Raw genomic sequence first — 26,170 nt, forward strand, 5'->3', positions numbered from 1 at the left:
TGCGCTAAAATGGGAGTAGTGCGAGTGGCGAGGACGAGGGCGCTGAGACAGTAAGTTGACTTTATCTACATGCGTTTTCTAGATTCGCAGACACAGCTGCTTTCGATGGTTCTATGGGTATCTGTGTCCTGTCAGCCAGACAGCCAAATCCTAGCCATTTTCGTTGTAGGATTTGCGATCTGCAGAGGGGTGGCGCCTGGGATTGTTTTATGCGAAAAGCGGTGTGGCACTTTCACCACACACAGTTCGATTTAAAATGAAATACATATTATATTTTTCCTTATGTATTTTGGTCCTGTAGGTTATTTGAAATAAAAGCTTGTTTATTGGTTCCGTTCACATGCTCAACGATAGATATTCAGGCAACTGATTTTGAAAAGACAAGTTCGCAGCTTTCACAAAAAGCAAATTTAAGGGCTCTTTTCTATTGCAGAATGACATTTTTATTGCCCGGTGCACAGGGCATGGCCCCCAACAAATAGTAAATGCAGTGTCTGCCACTTAACATAAATCGCACATATTGCCGTAAGTTCCCTTCTGAGGCAATAATATGAAGGAGAAGCAGAGAAACCCCGACAATAATTTGCCCCAACGCACAATCGGATTACGCCGAACGGAGAAGACTTCGAGAAGGAGCTTCGAAATGGGCTAGGAGGGCTGGAAGGCGGGTGCGTTCCGTGGAAGCTGCCAGAAAAATGTGCTCAATAAAATAAATTCCGAAAGCTGAGCTAAAGACGATAAAAAGATGAATGAATAAGCGAGCATTTGAATAAAATTTGAATTGAATTTGCTGGGCTAAGGCTAAACTGGCGGAGAGTCTCCCTCCATCGCGTGGCCAGATTGCAGCTGCTCCCCCAACACTCACATCGCCCTGTTTTCTGGCCAAGCTTGCATCCGGGTTTTATGACTAAATGAGCAGACGCAATTAAGTGGGGCTGGCTGGGTGACCGAAGTGGGATTTCCTGGGCTTCTGCGCTGCTACTCAGCAGATGACTAACGACAATCCGCCATTATGGCCAGACTGAACCGGAAGGGGGCAGTGAGTCACTTTGCTGGCTGAAAGTGTCATCTCAGTGGGAGGTGTCCTCTATCAGCCCATTAGTGTAACGATGATTAATCTGCCTATACTGAAGAAGCTGTTGCTGTTGAAGGGCTCTAGCTGATGAAGAAATAATGTCTTGAATATGATGCGTAAAGGGCATGCAAATTCGGTGACTTGTGAAGACCAAAAGTATTCCCATCGTTCCCGGACAACTAATTCGATGCCCTTGTCGGGCAATTTGTTAATACACCTCAAAATTGTGGCACTGATCAAACAAAATCCATCTTCTATGGGATTTCGGCCACTTCCTCTACTGCTTAATCCCATTTATTTTTCCTGTATATACATACATATGTACATATATTTTTCCATTACTTGCGTTTCAACTCCAACTTCTTGGGCACACAGCCTCCTGCTCTCTGGCCTTATCGCAGTGGCCCGCTCCCTTTTCCTCCTGCAACGTTTAATTTGGAGTCATGATTCCGTTGTTATTTATAGTCAACAAAGTGGCAGCCGCTTGAGGAAAACAAGAGCACGGCAAAACGTAGGAATACGGCAGAGTCACTCAAGAAAACACTCCATAAAACATTGTTGCCGCCCTCGTTCCCCGAAAAAATGGAAAAACCCATCTCGCAGCCCCTTCCCTGGCACGCGCCATCTTCTCCTGCAGTCGTCTCACAGTCTGGCAGAACTGACACTTATCTGCTATCTGCTATCTGGTATTACCCACTCCAAGAGCTCCCCCAAAATATGCTGGATATCGTTAGCTGCAGCGCTCCCCATATCTTTACTTCCAGCCATCGAGTTTGGTCATGGAGTGCCCGCCCAACAGGACGGCATTTCCGACAGAGAAACGAAAAAACCGAACGACAAATTGATTAGATTGAGACTAAGCTATTCGGGGAGGGAACACGCTCTTCGTCATCGCCGCTAAGATGGAGATCCTGATTCTATTTTTTTGTACACCTGATCCAAACTAAGTGCTTAATTTTTGAGAAAAGATGTACGCTAGTCTTCAAAACCTGCTTCGTTGCGTTTATCTTTCAGCTAATACCCAAACGGGTATTAGTCCCTTCATCGGGGATCAATTCTCCGTTGCCGCTGGAAATCGCTCCACCTTCCTCCGTAAGGCTGCCTTTGGAAAGGGGACAAGTCTGCTGCGGATGATTTTTCCATTACAGTCAATGTCAATATTTGCGTCATGTTTTGGCAGCTTTGAAATTAAAAATGCGCAGGATTCACAACATCCCGGAACGTAGTTACATGACAACTTCATGCAGCCCGGCATCCTTCTGGAGCTGCTCCGTTTATGTCCTTTCTTTCTAGCACCTCTCAACTGCTTCGTCATGCAACAGAAATTTCAGAACGGTTTAGTACGTGATCTCGACGTGCGCATACCCATTGATCAATATAGTAGGTAGTTTCACATTATGATTGTTGCTCGATAAGAATTTGAACATGTGTCTGTTATGCCCGAGTAAGAAGAAATTTGTATTTGCCATCCAGGTTATCCATTATAACATCGCATTTTTCCTGCTTTATTCCCATTATATATGCGGTCCGCTGTCACTGATTTATAATGCAGACACCGTTTGATGCATTCCCGGGGAATTCATCAAATCCCCCTTTTGCCCGTTTCCAGATCGGCTTAACCTAATCAGTTTTGAAAAAAGAAGTACGCAAAGTTTGCTACGCCATCTGCCAGACAATAAAGTAAGACAAAAGTTTCGCGCTTCTGATAAAAGTTTGACGCGACTTGCAGCCAGGCTCTGTTTTCCCTTACATTTTCTTCCGTTTGATGGGGTCCCAGTAATATAGCGAAATTTATGGAAGCTGCTTACTTTGGGTGTACTTTTATACTGCGCTCTGCAGCATTTAAACCTTTCGTCGAGTATTTGGAACTGAAGCATCAAAACTAACGCAGAAAACTGCGTTCTGCCCACATGCTCTCAGGGTTCTTTAAGGTTCTTCAAAGTACAGCAGCTAGTGGGACAGCCAGCCCATAGCCCTGTTTGCTTGCTCCCCTTTTTAAGAGCACTTGGGCAGCACTTCAAAGCTGCCTTCCGAAACTCCCCGTCAAACTCGTCGTCTGCCACTGGCAGTGTACGTTGTCGCTAAGGCTACCAAACTCCAGGAATATTTTCCAGCTTCACAGCTGCTTTCTCTCCGATTTTTCAGCTCGACTGCGCTGCGACATTGTCAAGGGCTGCACTCGAGCCATGCGAAAAGGCAAACAACGTCCAGGAGAAGCATTCGGTGCAGGAACAGGAGGGAGGCGGGTTCTGGGATGCAGGAGGAGCAGCACTAGCCAAGTCTGGATCCGAATGAAAATAATAGAAATGCGCTGCTATATTTCACTGCCTCTCAATAACTTTGCTCATTTTGCTTTGTGCCGTGCCCAAGCCCAACCCAAAAAAGAATTAAAAGCCAGTCACAGTCTTAAGGGGGAATCAACGCCAACTGTTTGTGACGCGGAGCAAGTAATGGGCATCATATTATACGTATTCTTTATTCTTTAAATTTTTCTACGGACTGTGCCTCCCCAGTTTTCCGTTTCGGGGGTGTATGTTCTGCCTTTTTCGCTTCACTGGATAAGCAGTTCCTATTCCGATCGAGCCAAGCAACAATGCAAGTAGCTTCCCTTTCATTTAGGCTCACTCAACTCATTAGGCAACTAACTACCGACTCTGCCCGGGGCCAAAAAGAAAGATAGCTTTAATTATGGGAAGCCCACAAAATTGAAATGGTTACTGATGTCGCTGTGCTTTTTACATACAATAATAATAATACAACACGATTTCAACGAGAAATAAACTCATAATATAGGATTCAATGAGGATCACGCTGTATCATTTATTTAGTGATTTTGGGCAATCGATCTGACCAGTTATAAATTTAAACATTGACGATATTGAAAAAGAGTATTGAAATCCCCATATTCAGCCACTTCATTTTCATTTTGTTAATTTAGAAAAAATCCCTTTGTTGCAGGAACAGTGGGCGAAAAAACGCTGCCCGGTCAATGACAAATAAGGCATTCAAGTGTAATAGCTAGCGAAATGGGGGATGTTCACACATGAACACGAATATATTTAAAGACTTACAATTTTGGGCTCCGTTCATATCTTATGTAAATGAATCGAGAGCGATAAATTATATTTAGGATTTTGTTATCTAAGGCGACATGGGTGCATTGCTCAAAAACATGTAATTTAAGTGCACACTACATGAGTCAGTCACTTGAGATCGTTCCCCGCCTCCTAAAATAGTCCCTTAGTGGGAGACCACAGATAAGGTCCTCGCCGCTCAAGATAGGCAGATGTGCCCGAGCGTGGGACCTCGATAAGGCGGGGACTATTTACGTAGGCCTCTGCGTAGGCCATTTACTTTAAGATGCGATTCTCATGTCACCTATTTAAACCGAAGATATTTCCAAATAAAATGAGTTTCTTACAAAAACTCAACGAGTAAAGTCTTCTTATTTGGGATTTTACATTTGGTCAATCGAGCCTTTAATCGACTCTGCAGTTTCCCCCTACCAAAGGTAAGGAACTCAGAGAAAGGCCAGCTCCTTTAAGCATCTTACAGCTAAAGGTAGCAAAAATAAGTGACTCTTGTTTCCCCCTACCAAAGGTAAGGAACAGAGTATAAATATAAAAAGCAAAAGATACAAAAGAATCTTTTATGTTTTAAAACAAGCACCTTATAGTCTATAGCTAAAGGTTGCTTTGTGTACCATTATAAATTGTGGTAAGGCGTGCTTGAGGCCATACATCAGCAATTGTGAAATTAAAAAGTGCATAACAAAAGTGCCTTATAAATGCTCTAATAGCATTAAATCAGCTCAAAAAGAGAGTGCAGTGTATATGCCAAAAGAGCATTAATTAAATAAAAAGTGCCTGAAAACAGTGCCTTATAAATGCTCTAATAGCATTAAATCAGCTCATAAAGAGAGTGCAGTGTATATGCCAAAAGAGCATAAATGCCAAAATAAATGGCTAAAAAACAAAAAATCTGACTGGACTACAAAAATAATAAAACGTGCCAAAAAAAAAAAAAAAAAAATCATCTTTAAACATCGACGGAGCCTTAAAGAAGAGAAGGAAGTCAAATTCAAAGGAGCCTCTACCAGCAGCAGAAGCAGCAACAACAGCAACAGCAGCAGCAACAACAACGACATCAGCTAAGTCAAAACAAGAATTTTCTGTTTATCCAAACACACATATATATATAAATACATATAAAATATATATTAAGAAATTACAAAAAATTTTCAAAATGATGTCAGAAAAGACTATTCAATTCCTTAAGAAGCAGTCCGAAATTATTTTGGAAATTAGAAAGTTGGAAGTAAAACCAACATTAACAGATGTAGAAATTCTAAAATTAAATGAGCTTCAAAAATGTTTCATTGCTAATCATAGCAATTTGTTAAAGATCGGCGTTGTCGATCATGAATATTTTAACGCGAAGCAGTATGATTTAATAATGATGGTGTTAGAAAAAATTAAAAATAAAAATGAAAAAATTAAGGGCGAGTCGGTAGAAAACACTTTCCCTAAATCAAACACTGTCCCTAAATCAAACCCTCCCCCTACATTAAACCTTGAAATGCGTGGTCACCCTGAAAAAGAGGGTATAGCACAAAACAACGCTTTAAAAGTAGAGCAGGCATTTCGTAATAATGTTGGCCAATTTCGAGTATATCTAGAAGATACGTCTAAACTAATAGACAGTAGTCCAGATTTCCTTAAAATAAGGAAAAATAAAATTGAATTTTTATGGCATAAAATAGATAACCTGATTGAACAGGTGAATAGTCATTTTGAGAGTTCGCTATTCGAAGAAGAAATTAGCGAACTTGAATTTGACAAACAAAATATTCTTACAGCCATTAATAGTCGACTCAGTGGCACAATAAATAAAGCTGAAATGTCGACGGTTGTTAAGGCGGAGGAGTTACCAACCCTGCCTAAAATACAGATTCCCACCTTCTTTGGTGATTCCAAAGAATGGGATCTTTTTAATGAACTCTTTACAGAGCTCATACATGTGAGAGAGGATCTCAGTCCTTCTCTCAAATTTAATTATCTAAAGTCAGCATTAAAAGGAGAAGCCAGAAATGTGGTTACTCATTTACTGCTCGGCTCTGGAGAAAATTATGAAGCCACTTGGGAGTTTTTGACCAAGCGATATGAGAATAAAAGAAACATATTCTCAGATCATATGAATAGGCTTATGGATATGCCAAATTTAAATTTAGAATCCAATAAGCAAATAAAGACATTTATTGACACGATTAACGAGTCAATTTATATTATAAAATTAAAGGCACAATTACCAGAAGATGTGGATGCAATTTTCGCTCACATAATTCTTCGGAAATTCAATAAAGAATCACTCAATTTATATGAAAGCCATGTTAAAAAGACAAAAGAAATACAGGCACTTTCTGATGTCATGGACTTTTTAGAGCAAAGGCTCAATTCTATATCATCATTCTCACAGGAAGTAAAACCTGTAAAGAAAATGATTAATAATAACAAGAATAAAAATTATAGTGACAATTGTGCATATTGCAAACTACCAGGGCATTATTTAATTCAATGCCATAAATTTAAAATAATGAATCCAGCAGAACGGTCTGACTGGGTAAGAAAAAATGGGATTTGCCTAAGATGTCTGAGGCATCCGTTTGGTAAAAAATGTATAAGCGAGCAGCTTTGTTCGACTTGTCGTAAACCTCACCACACGTTACTTCACTTTGCAGGTCATAATCCAGAAAAAGTGAATACGTGTAGAACAACAGGTCAAGCCTTGTTGGCCACGGCCTTGATTCAAGTAAAGTCGAGGTATGGAGGCTTTGAACAATTAAGAGCATTGATTGATAGTGGCTCTCAAAGCACAATTATTTCAGAAGAGTCTGCACAGATTCTAAAATTGAAAAAATTTCGGTCTCATACTGAAATAAGTGGAGTATCTTCCACAGGAACGTGCATCTCCAAGCACAAAGCGGTTATTTCGATAAGAAATTCTCCGAAAAATTTAGAAATTGAAGCAATTATTCTCCCAAAACTTATGAAGGCACTTCCAGTCAACACGATTAATGTTGATCAGAAAAAATGGAAGAACTTTAAATTAGCCGACCCCGATTTTAATAAACCGGGTCGCATTGATTTAATCATTGGAGCAGACGTATATACTCACATTCTGCAAAATGGAGTTATAAAAATAGACGGTCTCCTTGGGCAAAAAACTGATTTCGGGTGGATAGTTTCTGGATGTAAAAAATCCAAAGGAAAAGAAACCATTGTAGCCACAACAATAGAAATAAAAGAGTTAGATCGCTACTGGGAAGTGGAAGAAGAAGAAAAAGATGATATCGAGTCTGAAATCTGTGAAAATAAATTTATCAAAACGACAAAAAAAGATTCAGATGGGCGATACATTGTGTCAATTCCATTCAAGGAGGATGTCACCTTAGGAGATTCAAAGAAACAAGCGATAGCTCGTTACATGAATCTGGAGAAAAAACTAAAAAGAAATGAAAAACTTAAGGTTGACTACACTAAATTCATGAATGAATACATGGATTTAGGACACATGATTGAAGTGAGTGATGAAGGCAAATATTTTTTACCGCACCAGGCAGTGATTAGAGATTCAAGCCTTACGACCAAATTGAGAGTAGTTTTTGATGCTTCAGCAAAAACTACGAATAACAAAAGTTTGAACGACATAATGTGGGTTGGGCCACGAGTTCAAAAAGATATTTTTGACATTATTATTAAATGGAGAAAATGGGAATTTGTTGTTTCGGCAGACATTGAAAAGATGTACCGACAAATTAAAATAGATAATAATGATCAAAAATATCAATATATTTTATGGAGAAATTCTCCAAAAGAAAAAATTAAAACATATAAATTAACCACAGTCACTTACGGAACTGCATCTGCACCATATTTGGCTACCAGGGTTCTGGTAGATATTGCAGATAAATGTAAAAACCAAGTTATTAGTGCAATAATTAGGAATGATTTCTATATGGATGACCTAATGACTGGAGCTGATTCGGTAGAAGAAGCTAATAAATTAATAACATTAATTCCCCATGAATTGCAGAAAGTTGGATTCAACTTAAGGAAATGGATTTCCAACAATTCCAAAATATTAACCACTGTGGAGGACACAGGGGACAATAAGGTTCTCAATATTATCGAAAATGAATGTGTTAAAACTTTAGGACTAAAATGGGAACCTCAAAAGGATTTATTTAAGTTCAGCGTAAATTGTAATGATGAATCAAAAAATATAAATAAGCGCGTTGTGTTATCAACGCTAGCAAAAATATTTGATCCGTTAGGATGGTTGGCACCAGTCACGGTTTCAGGAAAACTTTTTATTCAAAAACTTTGGATAAATAAAAGTGAATGGGATCAGGAATTATCCATAGAAGATAAAAATTATTGGGAAAAATATAAAGAAAATTTATTATTGTTAGAGAATATTCGAATCCCAAGGTGGATTAATTCAAACAGTTCTTCAGTCATTCAGATTCACGGATTTGCGGACGCCTCCGAAAAAGCATATGCTGCAGTAGTCTATGCTAAAGTAGGACCTCATGTTAATATAATAGCTAGCAAAAGTAGAGTCAACCCTATAAAAAATAGGAAGACAATTCCCAAACTCGAGCTGTGTGCAGCTCACCTGCTTAGTGAATTAATCCAAAGACTAAAAGGATCAATTGACAATATAATGGAGATCTATGCTTGGAGTGATTCCACGATTACCTTAGCATGGATTAACAGTGGTCAAAGTAAGATCAAATTTATAAAAAGAAGAACGGATGACATTCGGAAATTAAAAAATACTGAATGGAATCATGTTAAGTCAGAGGATAATCCAGCAGATTTAGCATCCAGGGGAGTGGATTCTAACCAGTTGATCAACTGTGATTTTTGGTGGAAAGGTCCGAAATGGCTAGCAGACCCAAAAGAACTTTGGCCTCGGCAGCAGTCTGTAGAAGAACCTGTCTTAATAAATACGGTATTAAATGACAAAATAGATGATCCTATTTACGAATTAATAGAAAGGTATTCCAGTATAGAAAAACTTATACGTATAATAGCATACATAAATAGATTCGTGCAGATGAAAACAAGAAATAAAGCCTATTCATCAATTATTTCAGTAAAGGAGATAAGAATAGCGGAAACAGTTGTTATTAAGAAACAACAAGAATACCAGTTTAGGCAAGAGATAAAGTGCCTTAAAATCAAAAAGGAAATCAAGACAAATAATAAAATATTGTCATTGAATCCATTTTTGGACAAGGATGGGGTTCTAAGAGTTGGAGGAAGATTGCAAAATTCCAATGCAGAATTTAATGTTAAACATCCAATCATTTTAGAAAAATGCCACCTAACAAGCTTATTAATAAAAAATGCTCATAAGGAAACATTGCATGGAGGGATAAACCTAATGCGAAACTATATCCAAAGAAAGTATTGGATTTTCGGGTTGAAAAATTCGTTGAAAAAGTATTTAAGAGAATGTGTAACGTGTGCAAGGTATAAACAAAATACAGCTCAGCAAATAATGGGTAACTTGCCAAAATATAGAGTGACGATGACATTCCCGTTTCTTAATACTGGAATAGATTACGCAGGTCCTTATTATGTTAAATGTTCAAAAAATCGTGGCCAAAAAACATTTAAAGGATACGTTGCTGTATTCGTTTGCATGGCCACCAAAGCCATACACTTAGAAATGGTAAGCGATCTAACTTCAGACGCATTTTTAGCAGCACTCAGAAGATTTATTGCTAGACGGGGAAAATGTTCCAATATCTATTCAGACAACGGAACAAATTTTGTAGGAGCTGCAAGAAAATTAGATCAAGAGTTATTTAATGCAATACAAGAAAATATAACGATTGCAGCGCAGCTTGAAAAGGACAGGATTGATTGGCATTTTATTCCCCCGGCAGGACCTCACTTCGGAGGTATTTGGGAAGCTGGAGTTAAGTCAATGAAATACCATTTAAAGCGTATAATCGGTAATCACGGTAGGCTAAATACAAATATTCTCAGGCCAAATCAGCTTAAAAAAGAAATTGCCAAAATTCAGCAGAGTCTTTCAAGAGAACCTAGTAATTCCAGGAAAACGGTCAGGTACGGAACTTAAGGAGGTGTATACACTGTTAACAGCCAGGGGTTTATTCATCGACGATAAATTGATCATTAGTGCAAAAGTGCCTCTGTTTAGCAGGCATCCATCCAAATTGTTCAGGCTTATTCCGGTGCCAATTCGAAATGAAGATCGGATAATAATGGTGCATACAACGTCCGAATATTTAATTTATAATTTTGAGATAGATTCCTATCACATAATGACGGAAGCCACATTAAATCAATGTCAGAAATGGCAACTAAATAAGAGAATATGCAAAGGAAGTTGGCCCTGGAATTCAGCGAATGATAATGCATGTGAGATTCAGCCTCTAAAGCCAGATAAAGCGGCGAACTGCATCTATAAAACAGTAGTCGACTCTAAAAGTTACTGGGTAGAGTTAGAAAAGAAAAGTAGTTGGTTGTTTAAGGTTCCTGCGAATTCAAAAGTCCGTCTGCAATGTACTGGCTCTCAAATTGAATTGTTTGATTTGCCTCAGCAAGGAGTTTTAAGCATTGCGCCATATTGTACGGCAAGAACCGACGATAAAATTCTAGTTGCCCACCATAACATTCAGTCCGAAAGTGAAGAATTATTATCAACACCTTATATAGGAGAAGTTAGTGGAGTGCCGAAGATTATTTGGGATCCGCTGAAACTATCAATATTAAATCATACTGAGGAATTTGAACGATTGAATAATGAAATTAAATTTATGAAAGAGAACCATCAAAAATTGAAAGATTTACATTTCCATCATATTTCCGGACATGCTGGATTAATTATTGCTTTAATACTAATGATAGTATTAATAATATATTTCATACGGAAATGTGCTGTGCAACAAAGAATGCAAGCAATAACCTTTGCAGGTCCGTTGCCAGTACTATAAATATCAATAGTAAATAAACAATAAAATAATATAACAAATAAAAATATACAGTCCACTAATAGAAAATGTACTTCTACATAGAAAAAGCAAAATGTTTAAAATAAGTTAATTGAGTACAAATTGTTGAATTAAAAATAATATAAACCATAATTGTAATCCAATAAAATTAAAAGCCAGAAAAACTAGGCCCATTGAAATCTTAGTTGCAAAATAAATGAACATATATCAAATAAATACAGTCCACTACTGTTATAAATGCAACTAATATACTAATGTACATCTCAGCTTTGCTGGCCCTTTGGCAGAATGTTCACACATGAACACGAATATATTTAAAGACTTACAATTTTGGGCTCCGTTCATATCTTATGTAAATGAATCGAGAGCGATAAATTATATTTAGGATTTTGTTATCTAAGGCGACATGGGTGCATTGCTCAAAAACATGTAATTTAAGTGCACACTACATGAGTCAGTCACTTGAGATCGTTCCCCGCCTCCTAAAATAGTCCCTTAGTGGGAGACCACAGATAAGGTCCTCGCCGCTCAAGATAGGCAGATGTGCCCGAGCGTGGGACCTCGATAAGGCGGGGACTATTTACGTAGGCCTCTGCGTAGGCCATTTACTTTAAGATGCGATTCTCATGTCACCTATTTAAACCGAAGATATTTCCAAATAAAATGAGTTTCTTACAAAAACTCAACGAGTAAAGTCTTCTTATTTGGGATTTTACAGGGGATGTAGTGCTTCATCTTTGTTTTTCTGGCGTGGTATCAATGAAAAGGTTGGGAAAACTTTGGTCTTCGATCAAAACTCGATAAATTGACCTTTTCTCTGTCCCGTCGTCATACCAATTAACCGTGAAGCATTTGGGAGCACAGACAACAATGTCTCTTCGAGAAAAACAGCGAAACTTGTAAGCAATTAAGAAATTTTTCACCTTCTCCCATTTTTCCTTTTCTTTTCTTTTCTGCTCTGGAATAAAATGGGTTTTCCTTCGGGTCTTGACAACTTCTCAGCGCATCATTCTCTTACTTTTCCACAAATCATAAATATTAGATTTTTATGAAGCATTCGCCACGATTGCTCACAGCTGGGGCCCAACACGTAAAAAGCAGCCAAAGACATTCGGCGGTGAAAAAATGGAGGGGAAAAACTCAACGAGGGGGGCGGACAAGGCCAGGGATACTTATCGTAAAGAAGACGAGTGCATTGTTCACCAGTTTTTTTAAATCTATACTCGCACTGACGTGTGGGGATTTCTTGAACATGTTGGGCGGATCGCCCGGTCAAGAACTTGAAACAGGAATCAAAATAGGATGCTAGTTTTAGAATAAGGAAACAATAATTAATTACACATAGTACATACATCGAGGGCATTGTGTGCGCCGGCCCTTTTTCGCTGACTGTGTAATTTTCGCCATTTTCATTGCGATTCAATCGGTCCAGTTCCACTCAGTTATTCTTATAAGATCGGACAAAGGTCCTTCGCCTCGGCAGTGTCACGCGCACAGGGGTTAAGTTTCGGTCTAGGGGTTCGGGGTTGATTTCGGCACAGCGCCCTCTGAATCAAAAACATTCGAAAGCATCAGGGAGGGGAAGTCGGTTGGATATGCAAAGAAAAACCGGTTTCGGATCCGCTGATCGCGAGCGATGGTTGAAAACCGGGAGATATGGAGACTCAAAATCGGTAGTTAGTCCTTTCGCGCGTAGTTTTAAAACACTTCAGACACTCCACCAGAAATATGCAAAAACATTTTGGTTCGACACGGCAAAAAAAGAAAATAGATTATGAATTAACCGGCGTGGGTTGTTCACGTAATCGGAGACCAAACAGCGAAGTGAACGACTCGAGCTGCCAACAAGAACTAAAACCGAAACTGAACTCGAGTGAAGCGAAAAGACTGCGGGAAATGCTCGGGGAAATTGTGCTGCCAGCGCTGGCAGAGGGAAATTCGCTGAGGGAAGTTTTAGCGATGCGTGCGTGTTTTATTTTTGGGGTGGCATCAAACAGAAGCACATACACCACTTCTTGCATCCCACACCGCATGTCCTATTCCGTAATCCTCGGATGCTCAAATCCTGGCCTGGCCAGCATAGAGCCCTCGCCTTCCAACGCTGAATGTGTATATGTTTGCGTTTGGTGTTTAGTGGCTTTTGGGGCAATTACTTTGGACGTAAAGTGATACTGCATCACTGAACTTTAAATAATGACCACATATGAATACGAGGATAAGAATCGTTGTTCGATTCCCGGGCCGTTTATGATATTGTTTAAGAACCCATTCAATTTGATTTTGAAATATAGGGCTTGTTTGGACAAGAACCTCCTGTCAGCCGCCACAACGGGATAGTAGCGATCCAGCTGGAGACGGATGTCAGTCGGGTGAAAGTGCGTCCCATGTGGCGTCCAGCTCTAAGGAGAATCCTCGTAAGTGGAAACTGGGGCTAAGGGCGGGTGCTTGCTTGTTACTTGTCAGATTATATGTGTATACACCGCAGTACTTCTCAACTGATGTTGAATAGTAGCAGTCGCGCCAGGCAATTTATCTCTGTTCCGCCAGTTTTCCATTGCCCAAATATGCTTTGTTGCTTATTTTTGCTCATAATAAATGTAACATGTTGCGTTGGCTCTTTGGATGATTGTTTGCGGTGGGTGTTAACAATTTGCCTGATTAAAGGCCGGCTATAACAGCCATCGCACACAAAGGGGATACTGATGAGTCAGTGGCGCTACCATCCATCAGAGTGCCAGAGACCAGCAGCCAGCAGGCAGCCAGACAAAGCAACCGCGCTATATGGTAATGTATGTAGAAGCTCCAGACTGGATGGCGGCCAACCGATGGAGATACTTTCCACTCCAAGACTTTCCCTCTCGAAACGGCGTAGTTGGGTTATTTCCACAAAATTGGCATTTAAGCTAACACTTTGGATTTGGATGGGAGTAGTCAGAATTTGAACAGAATAACTTAACAAAAAAAAAAAAAAAAGAGTACAATTCAAGATGTTTGTTGCCAGAACGGGTGAGAAACTCAAAGATGAATCCGAATATGAACTATATATACCAAGCTGCACCTCCCCAAAAAAATTAACCCGTTTCCCTGATTTCGTAACACCTAGTGCCGTGGGTTTGATGACCCAATGGAGCCGTGAGACGCTCGATGGATACAAAAGCATCTTGCGGATATCTATCACATCATTCACAGCCTCGAATTGCCGGCGGAGTCGCGACTTCTGCGCGCTATTTTTATAAATATTTATGCGGCCCCTCGTCTCATGTCTTTTGACTTGTGCGTGGCTCCATTGGCTGCCCAAGAAGTTGCTGTGTGTTAGCGGCAAAAGCCACAGTCCGCCAAATGATGTCGTCGACTTGCAGACGAGATTAAAATAAAGAAAACAGCCTTCGGTGGCTACAAAACGTTGAAACCACTTAGACCAGGAGGGAAATATCCGAGAAACGGCCTTAGGAACAGAGCGTTTTGTGTTAAGAATCCAACATAGCCCTTTTCAATTCGATTGAACTTTAAATAAGATATATTACCTGGTTAAACAGTAGTGTACAGTAATTTCTCAATTTTAAAAATCGTAGGTCTTTTATTGCGTATGCACTGCATGTGAACTCGGTATGCTCCGTGTAATCAGCTTTTAATGGGTACGAAAAGCGGATAATAAAAGAGGGAGAGCGAACTCGAGGCGAGGCATAAACGCATTACATTTTTCAAATGCACATCAGCAGGGCAAGATGGGGACTGGGGCGATGGCACATTGGATCAGGAAAGGCACCGGCTATATCTACTACGGCTATGTGGCTATATGAGTATGGGGTGTGGGGTGTGGGGTGTGGGGTATGGGGTGTGGAGTGTGCAGTGTGCAGTGTGGGCGGAGTGCGGAGGCTTCGAGCGAAAGTGGCAATCGTCGGAGACCAAGACAACCACCAAGACAAGACGATGGCGGCTAGCCTGCACTCCGATGACGGATGCATGCATCATTAATTCAACTGAAACAATGTTCAACAACTAAATAGCAACAACTGCTGGGAAAGGGGCATGAAGGGTAAGGTGGCGACTGGGGTCCGCCAACGCTTTACATCTCCCCCAATCAAAGTGCCCTCTCAAAAAGACTGAAGAAGAGAGAACGGCACCGCAAATACCCTACACGAAAAGACCGTTGTGTTCGGGATAGATATGAAGGCCCTTTGCAGCATTTGTAAACGTGGCAGTATGTAGGTAATTCTGGATGCGGTTAGGTTAGAAGTCTGCCATTATGGGCGAAAGTAATTAACAGTGTGGCCCACATACAGTCCAGCGGAGTAAGTGCATCCGCGTATGTATCCACTTGGAACTGGGGCTGGCGCATCCAATCAATGTTCACCCGGAGACGAATGGGTTGTCAGTGTGGAAGGCTTAGCAGCTGATCCACGTGCCCAGAACTCAGAACCCAGATGCCACAGCCCCAAGCCCCATCTCCTGGCGTCTCGAGGCAATCAATCAACTACTCTCGTGCTGCATCATCGTAGTGGATCTCACGGATACAGGAAAGTTAATTGAATCTGCAGCTCCTACACTTTGCTGTAGGGAATACGAACAAAACAGAAATCGAAATGGGAATAGGAATAGGAATGAGCAGGGGCATCATTCATCAAGCAACAATCAAAGAGATGACGACGGACGGGTTCGGTGATAAGTACATTTATACAAAAAGATATTCAATCAACAGGCTGACCCACTTCTCGATTTCATTTTGCCAGCATACCAAAAGGTTGAAAGTTCAAACGCGAATTGTTTAATTGCATTACCGGCAACCGGCAGCGGGTTGAAGGGGTCATGTGACATGTGCACAATAAAAAAGCCATATTCTCCCTCCAAGGTGTAATGATGGGGGGCTGTGCTCTAATAATAGCCACTGTATTTAAGTTAAAAGGAAATATTTCAGACAACTCTAGGTGGGCGGTGCAAGAAAAAGCCAAACGGAAGCAAGGCATCTTCAATATGTTAAAAAAGTCATAATTTATGTGGTTTAAAATTAGTTCAGACTCATAAAGATCTTTTCCTGAGGTCGTCACTTCTCTTCACAAATGGTATTTAGATTTAATGGTTGGCCCAAGAGGTCATTGGTGCAACATCTCCATCGCGTTTTTGGTAGCCATACATTCTGGCATGGTACGGATTTAAGCACGTACTTATATATGCATTTATTGTAGTAAGCTTACCTTTTTCCTATAGTTATCCATTCATAAAAGGGGGTTTCTTCGTTGTTTGATGAGATTCGTTGCGTTTTTTCGATGATCCTGCCTCCTGTTCGTACGTAAACCGTTACTCCAGCAAAAGATGCTGTTACTGTTAGTTATAGTCCTTCAGCTGTTAATGCAGTCGTTGCTGTTGGTATTTTCTTTGTTTCTGAGGAAAGCAGACGCAATAGCGACGACGCTTTCCTACAGGACGCTTTTCCAACATGTTTGGGGGGCACCAGCGAATTTCGCTTAGAAATTTTGATATCTCATAATTCCTGCTCCGGGTTATTCTATATTTCGTGCGTTAACTTCTTTCTTGCAGCATTCCACTGTTGTTGCAGTAGGTGGTGTTCAGCGTGTGGTTTATGCTTTTCCGATTTCCTGATTTCTTTCACTGTAACAATTTCGTTTTCTTTCTTTTGACTTTCTTGGTTTCCTTCTCTTATCTCCTTTTTCTGGTTGTTGCTGTTTTGTAAATGGACGTTTTGTTGTTGTTTGGCTTAATTTCGATATGTGTGTTTGTTGTGTTTTTAATCCTCGTTTGTTCTGGTACCGTTCCTCGTAGTTGTTGCTTATTTATTTAAAGTGAGAGCTTAGTTTACTTAACTTCGTGCTCTTATTGTATTTTGTCTGTCCTTTTGGGCTGCTGCTGCTTCTTCCCCATTTCGCTTTTTCTACTGCTTTCGCTCTCCTTCTTCTTCGCCAGTCAGCTGTCGTTGAGCGAGAGGCAATTCGAGAGAAGACAGTTATATCGTTCTCTTTGCGCAAACTCTTTGCGCTGGTGTTGTACAATGCGATATTATAATGTCCTATAACCGAGAACGTTCATTAATTTGTTCTGTCATCACACACTAACCGAAATCTCGGAATTGCAATGCTTGTTTCCACCATCATGATATTAATATTTGCCAGCAAACATTCGTTTAACTTTGTACTGCCAATCACTTTTCCCTCTTATGTGTGGCTATGTGGGGCATTGGGCGCGCGTTTTGTGCCAATAATTCTCTTGCCCTGCGGTGACTTCACCTCCTTTTTCACCACGGGATCATCGTTAACTACTCGCAGTGCAAGTTGGATTACTTTTTGCTTAAATGGCAGTATTTATTTGGGCCAACAATCGAAAAACAAACCCGACAGATCCGCGCAGCTACAAGTCTTCTTTTGCACAACTTTTACGCTCTGCGCTTTGTTACGCTGTTTCTTTTTGTTCTCTGTGTTCCATTCAGGTTTTGGGTTTATTCGGCCGTGTTGTTTTTTAAGGGGTGGCTTTCTCTTTTCGACTCTCTCTCTCAGCTTCGCCTTCGCTCTCAGCGGCCTAGTCAAGCTTTGCAACCCCTCAGAACCACAGTTTGAGCACCATTTCTTGGAAATACAGTTTGAAAGTGGTTTAGCCCGCTAGTTGTTCTTGTTGTTTGTTTTGCTTGGCCTTCCTTGCCGACTTTCCGGCGTTTTCCACACTTTCCAACACTGCCAATTGCCATGTGCTCGCCTCATGTCACATCACTTTTTAATGGCGGTCCACTTGCATCCACAGATTCCCAGCTTTCTCAGAAAATCCTAATTGACCGAGTGCAGACATTTTACAATTTTCCTAAGCTTACATTTTCTAAGCCACATATGCAGACAAAAAACTTGATTACCTATCTTCATAGTCTATGATTAATCCTTAAATACCTGGGGATTTCATATTTATATCCACCTATAATCCGCCCTCGGAAACGGACGTAATGCTTTCCACCAACTTCCACTTCCTCCCGTAATAGTCACGACTAATTGATGCATAAGTAACGAGGCTGTTAACGGTTTGGCCTCCAAAAAACCGAAGGGTTGCCGGCAATTTAAAGGGGAGTAAGGATCAGAGGAAAACTGGGAAATCGGGGTGGCTATGGCCATTCTGGCCCATCCTGTTAGCTAGTTAACATCCACGTGCTTGTACATGAATTTAATCTCGGGGCAAACAAAGTAACAAGAATTCAATTTGTCACAGTGGTTAGCCCCGCCTTCTTGAGTATCCGGGGTTACCGGAGTTTGTTCGACGGGACTGGGTTCCCTTGCTCTCTCCGGGAATGGCACACAGAGCTAAGTGAAGCCGGGGATTCGAAGGTGGCCAAGGATCCGGGAAACATCGCCGGGCAACGGTGGCTCTATCTCTCTGAGCTACCCATGATCTGGATTTGGTAGGGGGAGCATGTAATGCACAGAGAGAAATGGGAGAGAATATTTCCTGTTCGATTTAAGGGTTCTTCTGTGTGCATAAAGTATTCAACGCTTTTTCCACCAATACTGGTTGCCTTTCTTTCGGGCAGTGCAGAGGCGAAACTAAATGTCGCGAGGGAGATGGTGTAAATATTTGCATTTCGCTTGTTTTTTGGCGTGTTGCGTTAGGCAAAGCCAAAAGGCTCCGGGGACTTGTTAATGTAAACAATGCGCATTTGATATTGAAAGCATAAGTACGAGGAGCTGGGGCAGAATCGAGCAATCGGAAGGGGGCAAATACAGCCTGTGTATTTCGTCCTTTTGGGGTAGTTTTGTGCCACGGAGGAAAGGGGCTATAAAGCTTCACTTCGCTTGCAGCAGCACGAACTCCAACGCAGGCCTGCATTAAAGCGTGTATCCGGGGAGCACTGGGTGACAAGGGAATTCGATGTAGGCTTGTGTACCGAGCACACGCTGTGGAGCCGGATCCCTTTACCCCTCCCTTAATAGAAGTAGAGGCACTCAACAAAATACAAGGTGGTAATAAGGACAAAGCCTCTGTGAACACTTGGAACAACCTCATCTGTATAGATATATTTAAAAGAAATCACTGGTAGTCGTATCTTAAGATCTTTCTTTTCAATGAATCTTATAAAGATAGATTTCCGATTTTAGAATTTTGGAGTGGATGCACATACAGTGCTATGTAAGTTTAAAATTTGAATTAATTTCGCGAAGTGTGTGTCTGCCGCTTGAGTTGGTTACAAATTTTAGGTTGGCGGGCCAGTTTTGTTGTTAGTCACAGCTGTGAGTGGCCCCTGCTCGACGAACACCCCCCCTTAGCTACAGTTTCTCCATCCCTGTATAGAACATCATTGTCATGAAAATCTGGGGACCCTCCACCTTTAAGCTGTCCTCTAATGTGGGGGCTCTGTGCAGGATAGACTGGATCCCCTAACCATCGTTTTAATTTTGCCACCCAAGCGATAAGGATTAGAAGCGGGGGATGGGAGTCATTTAATGGCTTACCTTATCTTCGGCTTCCTCGGCGCGTTCTTCCGCTTCAATGACTCGCTGTTCGAGCTCCGTTAGCTGCAAGTAGAAAGAAAGAGACTTGGTTAAAACACGCATATATCCTTAATAACAGGATCTAAACATGACTAAGCATTAACAATTGTGGGATAATATTGATGTCTTATTCTGCAGCTTTAGTTTGTTATATATAATTACATTTTTATATTTGTAATTTATACATCGTTTCGTCAGATTTTCAGGAGTTCTTACCAGGTGGGTGCCCCTGCCCCTGCCTTTATATATATCTAAATTTTTCTTCCGACAACTATTAAAATCTAACTAATATTGTAAAAGGTTTGAAAAAATATACTTAATTAAATATAAATACTTTTGTAGATCTGTATGTAAAATATTACGTGGCGCCATCTATATCTGAAGGCGTGTTAATTCTGAAAATTGCCCAAGTAAAAGGTATCTGATAGTCAGGGCATTTGACCACAACGTTTCTTCATGGTTTTATTTCATAAGCCACAGAATACTTAATTAACTTTATTAGTTGGGAATTGGTTATACTTCCAAAAAATTATTCTTAAGCCTCTTAGTTTTCAATGGATCTGTAAAAAAATTTACAGTGTAATTTCAAATTCGATTCTACAACCCGATGTAAACATTTATCTGATACACCCTCTAACAAATTATTCAACTTAGTGCAGACACAAACCCTGATAAGAAGAAGTTCCCAGTATTTTCCGGTGTGGTGAATTCCGTTTGAGCTCTTAAAAAATGGTTATTTTGCGGTCCTTATGCTTTTGGGGTTTTTCAGCATGGGAGGTTTTTCATTGGGAATCATCTACCCAGCCACCCAAAGGATGGTCTATCCATCAATGAATCAATCATGGGAAATGACACACAATTTGCAGCTAATAGTAATAATGCTCTCTAGCTAATACAATTCATGTCGCTGGGATCTGCTTCTTTGCACCTGGTATTACGATAATTTTGGAAAACGGGGCTAATTTCGCCCTTGGTCGCTTGCTTCGCGCGTTCTGAACTCAATGGATTGCCATTTAAGAAAGGTGAAAAGCCGGCCGCGGAAATAGCCCTCGAGGAATTCCCGTCCAATTAATCACCAAAGTGGCCTACGGAACCCAAGAGTCCAAAGGGAGGAAGGGCGTAGAGGAAGATGGTTAAACGTCGCTAAGGGGTCCACTTGAAGCGCGCAAGAGATCGACTGCCGTCTATTTTGAATGTCTTAAGTGCATTAATTTCCGCTTTTTATGCCATTCAAGTGGCCACTCAGTTAAGGGGGCGGACGGGGGTGTGGAGCCCATTGATTGATGGACGTCAAATTGCTGTGCGAAATATGAAGAAGCCTCCTCTACCGATGATGAATGGCGGAGCGGAAGTGGCAGGAAACGTCAGCTTGACTTGATGGTAAGCTTTCATACATCTCTTCAGTCTGAGTTAACCTTTGCTAAGCTGTTTGAGGAGTATACTCGTACTCCTCTACTCAAAGGAGAATCTAACTGCATATCCAATCAAATGTGAAGTACAAGTACCGTCTAAAATTTCCAACATTGTTAGGAAGTGTTTTTATTTGTTCGCTTGGTCGCTTGGTAATGACTAAGTCTACTTAGTGTACTAATTGGCTGAGCCATTCCCTTTGCCAAAAACAGCTGCATAGCTGCACGATTATAAATAGGGTGGAACCACCGACAAACTCGCCCAGAAGCAACAAATATGTGCTCTAGTTTAAGCGACTTGTTTGCCTGTATCAGGGCCCAGGGAAATTCCGACACGGATTCCACCAGCACCACCCATCGGCGGAATATCGCTGACCTGGACGATGAGGCGCCCGATCTGCAGCTCCAACAGGAGCAGACCCGCAAGTGGAACGATCTTTCTATGCCACAGCGACACGATTCGTTTCCAGTTCCTCCTCCTTCAGCTGGATCTCCATCAACGGGCTACCTTCGTCCCTCATTGCGGTCAGCACGGGTCTCCTACGAAGCCTTGGAGCGCTACGATCGAATTTTTGGCAGATCTTTCCAAGACGCCGGGTCATCTGGTTCAGTTCGAAATATTCCCGACCAGTTCTAGGCGGAAATTGTTTGGGATTTCGGCATTGACATTAAACATGTGATCCCGCATATTCCGCTAAAAGTCGAACACAATAAATACATTTTACACATTTTCCTGACTTGACTATATGGACAATTTACTTGCATGCGATGGCTGGCTGGTGTTCGGCGCTGCGACGAAACTTGGCCAAACCATTGGATTAAACATAAAGCTGAAAAGGCAGAAAGTTCGGTTCGACTTGCGTGCGTGAAAGATTGCGAAGGTTTTACCGGATTTGGCCGTCCTCATCCGTACACCTGTTTAATCAGGGGCGTTCTGGCCTGCCAATTGGCGACTTAATTGGAAGGAAATGAAGCGGCGGCCTAAAGCAGAAAACATTTGGCATTAATTGCTGGTGGTGTGCCAAGGGGGGTTGGGGAGGGGGTCCACTTTCCTTCAGACACTTCAGACTTAAACACACAAGTTTTACAAATGTGGCACGCAGTCGCAACAAGAACGGAAACGGAAAATGTTATTTCGCAGCCACGAATGCAATTCCAGCAAACAAATGGCTCACAATGGGTGAAGTAAACCCCCGAAGCCACTACTGCCAAAGGAGGTGACTTTGCCCATTAGTCGGTTTAGGTGTCGTTTGCCGCTCTGCTGAAAGTTTCCAGCGAATGTCGCACTAAAAGTTGTCTTTCTCGCGATTGCGATACAGATGTGAATATATAGGAGGTCTTAAAGGGTGGGTGGACAATGCTGCAAGGAGCATGGAAGCAGATCTTGATGGGCTGCAGTAGCTGTGTCTTATCCGACTCGGAATTGCTTTGGAAGAAACGAGTTCACACTGACTGTATGCTACGACCGGAAGAAGAGCCCAATTGATAGGTCAACAATGAAACAGTGCAACTGCAAACTTGCTTTAGAAACGTATTACTCTGTGGTCTGCGCGTCGTATACGTAATGCGACCTACCGCCCCACAAAACGAAATAAAACATTTTAACAGTTTACAAACAATATTTTCATATTTATACTCATTTCCATCAGTACTCGTAGAGTAAATAAGTCAATAACAAACTTTAATACAGACTATAAGGTATCCGATAGTTGGCACACGACTACGAGTAGTTTCTATTGTTTGGAAAACTGTGCCTGGTTCTTTGGTGCTCCCAATCGAATCCAAACATTTACCATATGTGCGTGCATATACATTTTTAAACTTTTGCACACATAACATGATACACTCAAGTAATCCTATCCCATTTGAAGCTAACGTACACAGCCTTTGTCAGATTCGTTTAACCCTCTCCTGTCCATCGATGACCTGTAGATTGGTTAGGTTATTACGCCCATTTTTATTGGCTTTCAATTCGGATGCCAGTTGTCTCCTCATTTGGTTTGTGTTTTGATTGCAAAAAGTTAATTAAAATTTTGTTGTAATTGAATTTTATTGCATTGTTTGTTTGCATTTTGTTTTGTTCAGTTTTTTTTTTTTTGCTTTGTGCGGAGCTTTGTTTGAGTTTGTCGAGTTTTTCTATTTTTTGCCGTCTGTTTTGTTGTCTGGCCATTATGCCATTTGTTGTCATTTGGTTTTTGCCTTTGGTCTTAATTGGATTATGGCAAAAAGAGTTTTAATTAAACCAAATGAAGCGGAGTGCGGAATGCCAGTGAGTGGCAAGCTTTTTTTGAATCAGATGATGGTTTCCGGCAGCCTGGGATCATCATAACCATCGACGAAGCCTTCGAAGCTATCATCGCACTCCTGGTCGGCAGCCAATGGATTGCGGATGAGTTCAAAGGTCAGTGGCGGCAGCGGCGGCAGTTCGACCTTTACCACTTTCGGCGCTGCTTCTTCATTCGCGGAAGTCGATGGGAATTCCATCATACAGTCGTCCCCGCAGCGTCGGCAGTACAGCAGATCCACCAAGAAGCCCAGAAACATCCCCACCTCTGATTATGCGGTGCTCGCCCGACAGCTGATTTCGCAGCACTGACGATATCGGAGGCCCACCTACTACTATACTACCCTACTACTTCTACAGCCCCAGGCATCCACGCGTTCACAAATCCGCGCTCCAAGCCCCACGCCCCACAATCCACAGCACAGCTGCGTCCACAGCAGAATTCGAAAATGGATGGATTACAGACTCGCTCGTTTTCCGGTAAATCCATCGTCATCGGTGTAAAAAGCAAATGACAAAATTAATTAAAATTAAAATTAAATGTCGCTTGTTTGGCGTTGATTAAGGAGTGCGATCATGCATTATGCATAGCACATTATATCGTATTCACTGCATCGGCATTACGTAATCCACTGTCCACACACACACGCGCGCGCATTTATGCACTTATGCATTTATGTTTGTTGCTGTATAGAATGCACATTATAATTACATTTATGCGCGGCCATCAAATTCAATGGGACTAAAGCATTTGCATAGCGTCTGCACGCCCTGTTTACTCATTAAAGTCGAATTGCGAGGTGGCTTCCGTTCCACAAAAACAAAAAAAAAAAACACTTTTGAGCCCTCTGCAGGGAATACTACTATTTAATACCAAGCATTATTTAGACCAACATAATTGGGGATTTAACGTGAATAAAGTTTCGATTCTACATGGTGCTGTTACTACCCTGATCAGTTCAATGCATTTCTGCTCTGTCCTACTCACTCACTCGCTGTCTGCTGCAACGAAAAATTCAATTTGGCCAGAAAGAAGAGCTTAAAAAAAATGAATAAGAGTGAGAAATTTGCAATCTTTTAATCACACTTACTCACTAGCTCTGTCCCTCTCCTCCCTGGCTCTCTGCGCCTCTCTCCATCCCGCTCTGTGATTTTAATTATGCTTAACAAGCTGAGAAAGAAGCAGCAGCTGCGGCTGAGGAAAATAAATGAAGGCCATTGCTTGCCATCCGCAGGTCCTTTGAGGACTCCCGCTCCACATTTCACACTTTATGGTCCCCATTTGTTAATATTAAGTTGGTTGCTTTATTAAAGGTATTATGATGTCGGAATGTGACTAATTAAACGCACTCGGTCCATTTTTCCATTTTTTTCTTATGCTGATCTTACCCTAGATCTATGCTGCCCTTTGGGCATTGTTTGTTTATATGTTGGATTTTGCTATAGCTCTTCCTATTCTGCCGTCATTCGCCTTTCGAACTTTTTATTGTGTCAGTTAAGAAATATAACGCGGAAAATGCAAATTGGTCACAAATAGCTTATTTATGCGAAAAAGCCTAGAGCGCAAGCAAAAGACAGAAAGTAGGCCAATCATGCCACAGTCAAATTCATGTCAACCGCATGAAGGCCAGGCCCATACGCACCGACATCCTCTCCACACCACTCTCCTTTTTTTTTTTTGGGCTTTGGGTCAAGTGGAAAGAAGAACAAGCACGACAAGAATAACCACAACATGAAAAACTAGGTTAACATGGGTTAAGGTGTGTCATTAACTTGCCACAAACACACATGGGAGGCCTGGGCCGGCATTGAGTTTGCCCCACGGCACTGCACTGCGCGTTTCCCCTCTCCCATTCACCATTCACCATTCCCATTCCCGCAATTTCCATTTTCTCTTTAACCTATCCCCCACATGCATGCAGTGAGAAAAATCAGGTCCAGCAAGGACTACATGTTTTTGTTACTCTGCGTATGCTTAATGTCTTAGCAAAAGGCCCATTTTCCAACAGAGAACGCTGGAGTCGAGTTCCCCGACTATCAGATACCCATTACTCCACCTTAAACCCAAATGGGAGTACAAGCAGCACAGCGCCTATTTCCACAGTTTCACGCGAAAGTAATAATAATACAATTTTGAGCTTCCTTTGCAAGTGTTTTGCCTGCGGAGCCATTAGAGGGGCGTTTTACCACTGCTGCCGACGACTTCTCATTACGTCTAATGTGCCAAGGGCGACTGCTGCACCTGCGCCGGCACTTGCAGCATCCCCGCCTGGCTGAACTAATTAGCAGCTAGGCAAAGTCGAAGGCAGCTCAGCTTAGAGCGGCAAAGTTCTTGCTCTCGGTCGCCATCGAAATTGACACAAATTGGCACAGGGCGAATACATCAGGGCAATCAGATTAGACGATGTCGTCGTCATCACGTCATGTGCGTTGTGTTTTCCCAGTGCGCCTCATTTTCCAGCCCCCTCTCGTTCGCCGACAACTTCGTTTTTTCGCTCCATAGGTAAAAGCTGAGGAGGAAGCCACAGGAGCCACACAGCGATTTTGCAGCTGCTTTCAATCATGACGCACGGATTAGGACTCAGGTTAAAGATTAACAATGCCAAACAAGAGCGACAGACAAGGCGGGTTCCTCGTCTGTCAGGCAATGGAGGTTTGCTCACGTCACGCCCACTATTAGTTAGAGCGCTCCTGATGAATGGAATGGTTTGGATTGGATTCGCTTGGCTTGGATGCGACCATGGAGTGGAAGGAAACGTAAGATAAGATAAGCTGATTGTGAACAGCAAGTGCACCGAAGATGTAACAGAAGCCAGATTAGTCAAGAGAAGACTGACTTGAGGGGAAGCGGCATCCTTGGATATAAGTTAACGT

The 26,170-nt window shown here is 41.5% G+C and overlaps 3 protein-coding genes across 13 annotated transcripts in view, besides 2 other annotated features; 1 reads left to right on the forward strand and 2 right to left on the reverse strand.

Annotated features, from left to right (window-relative positions):
- Window positions 1-26,170, reverse strand: part of CG43867 (uncharacterized protein) — a 119,759-nt gene that overhangs the window by 15,331 nt on the left and 78,258 nt on the right. For 7 of the 10 annotated variants that reach the window (NM_001272180.1, NM_001272178.2, NM_001272175.1 and 4 more), the window contains one exon: window positions 19,565-19,627. In NM_001272180.1, coding sequence (NP_001259109.1) covers window positions 19,565-19,627 — 63 coding nt within the window. Of the gene's footprint in view, window positions 1-12,478; window positions 12,810-16,318; window positions 17,443-19,564; window positions 19,628-26,170 lie in introns of those variants that run through there. The other 3 variants (NM_001272176.1, NM_058041.4, NM_001103391.1) reach the window with 2 other exon arrangements.
- Window positions 4,110-11,843: a mobile genetic element.
- On the forward strand, window positions 21,276-21,750 carry CG14635 (uncharacterized protein). Its single transcript, NM_130508.2, has one exon. It carries the CDS (start codon window positions 21,290-21,292, stop codon window positions 21,647-21,649), a length of 360 nt encoding a protein of 119 aa, NP_569864.1. The 5' UTR covers window positions 21,276-21,289; the 3' UTR covers window positions 21,650-21,750.
- On the reverse strand, window positions 22,624-23,610 carry CG3713 (uncharacterized protein). Of its 2 annotated transcripts, none has more exons than NM_144244.3 (1): window positions 22,624-23,610. In NM_144244.3, exon 1 carries the CDS (start codon window positions 23,554-23,556, stop codon window positions 23,305-23,307), a length of 252 nt encoding a protein of 83 aa, NP_652501.1. In that variant the 5' UTR covers window positions 23,557-23,610; the 3' UTR covers window positions 22,624-23,304. The 2 variants fall into 2 exon arrangements, with proteins under 2 accessions (NP_652501.1, NP_001259110.1); NM_001272181.1 differs by having other exon boundaries at window positions 23,111-23,610.
- Window positions 25,304-25,350: a mobile genetic element.

This window comes from Drosophila melanogaster, chromosome X (assembly GCF_000001215.4).
Source record: "Drosophila melanogaster chromosome X".
Taxonomy (NCBI): Eukaryota; Metazoa; Arthropoda; class Insecta; order Diptera; family Drosophilidae; genus Drosophila; species Drosophila melanogaster.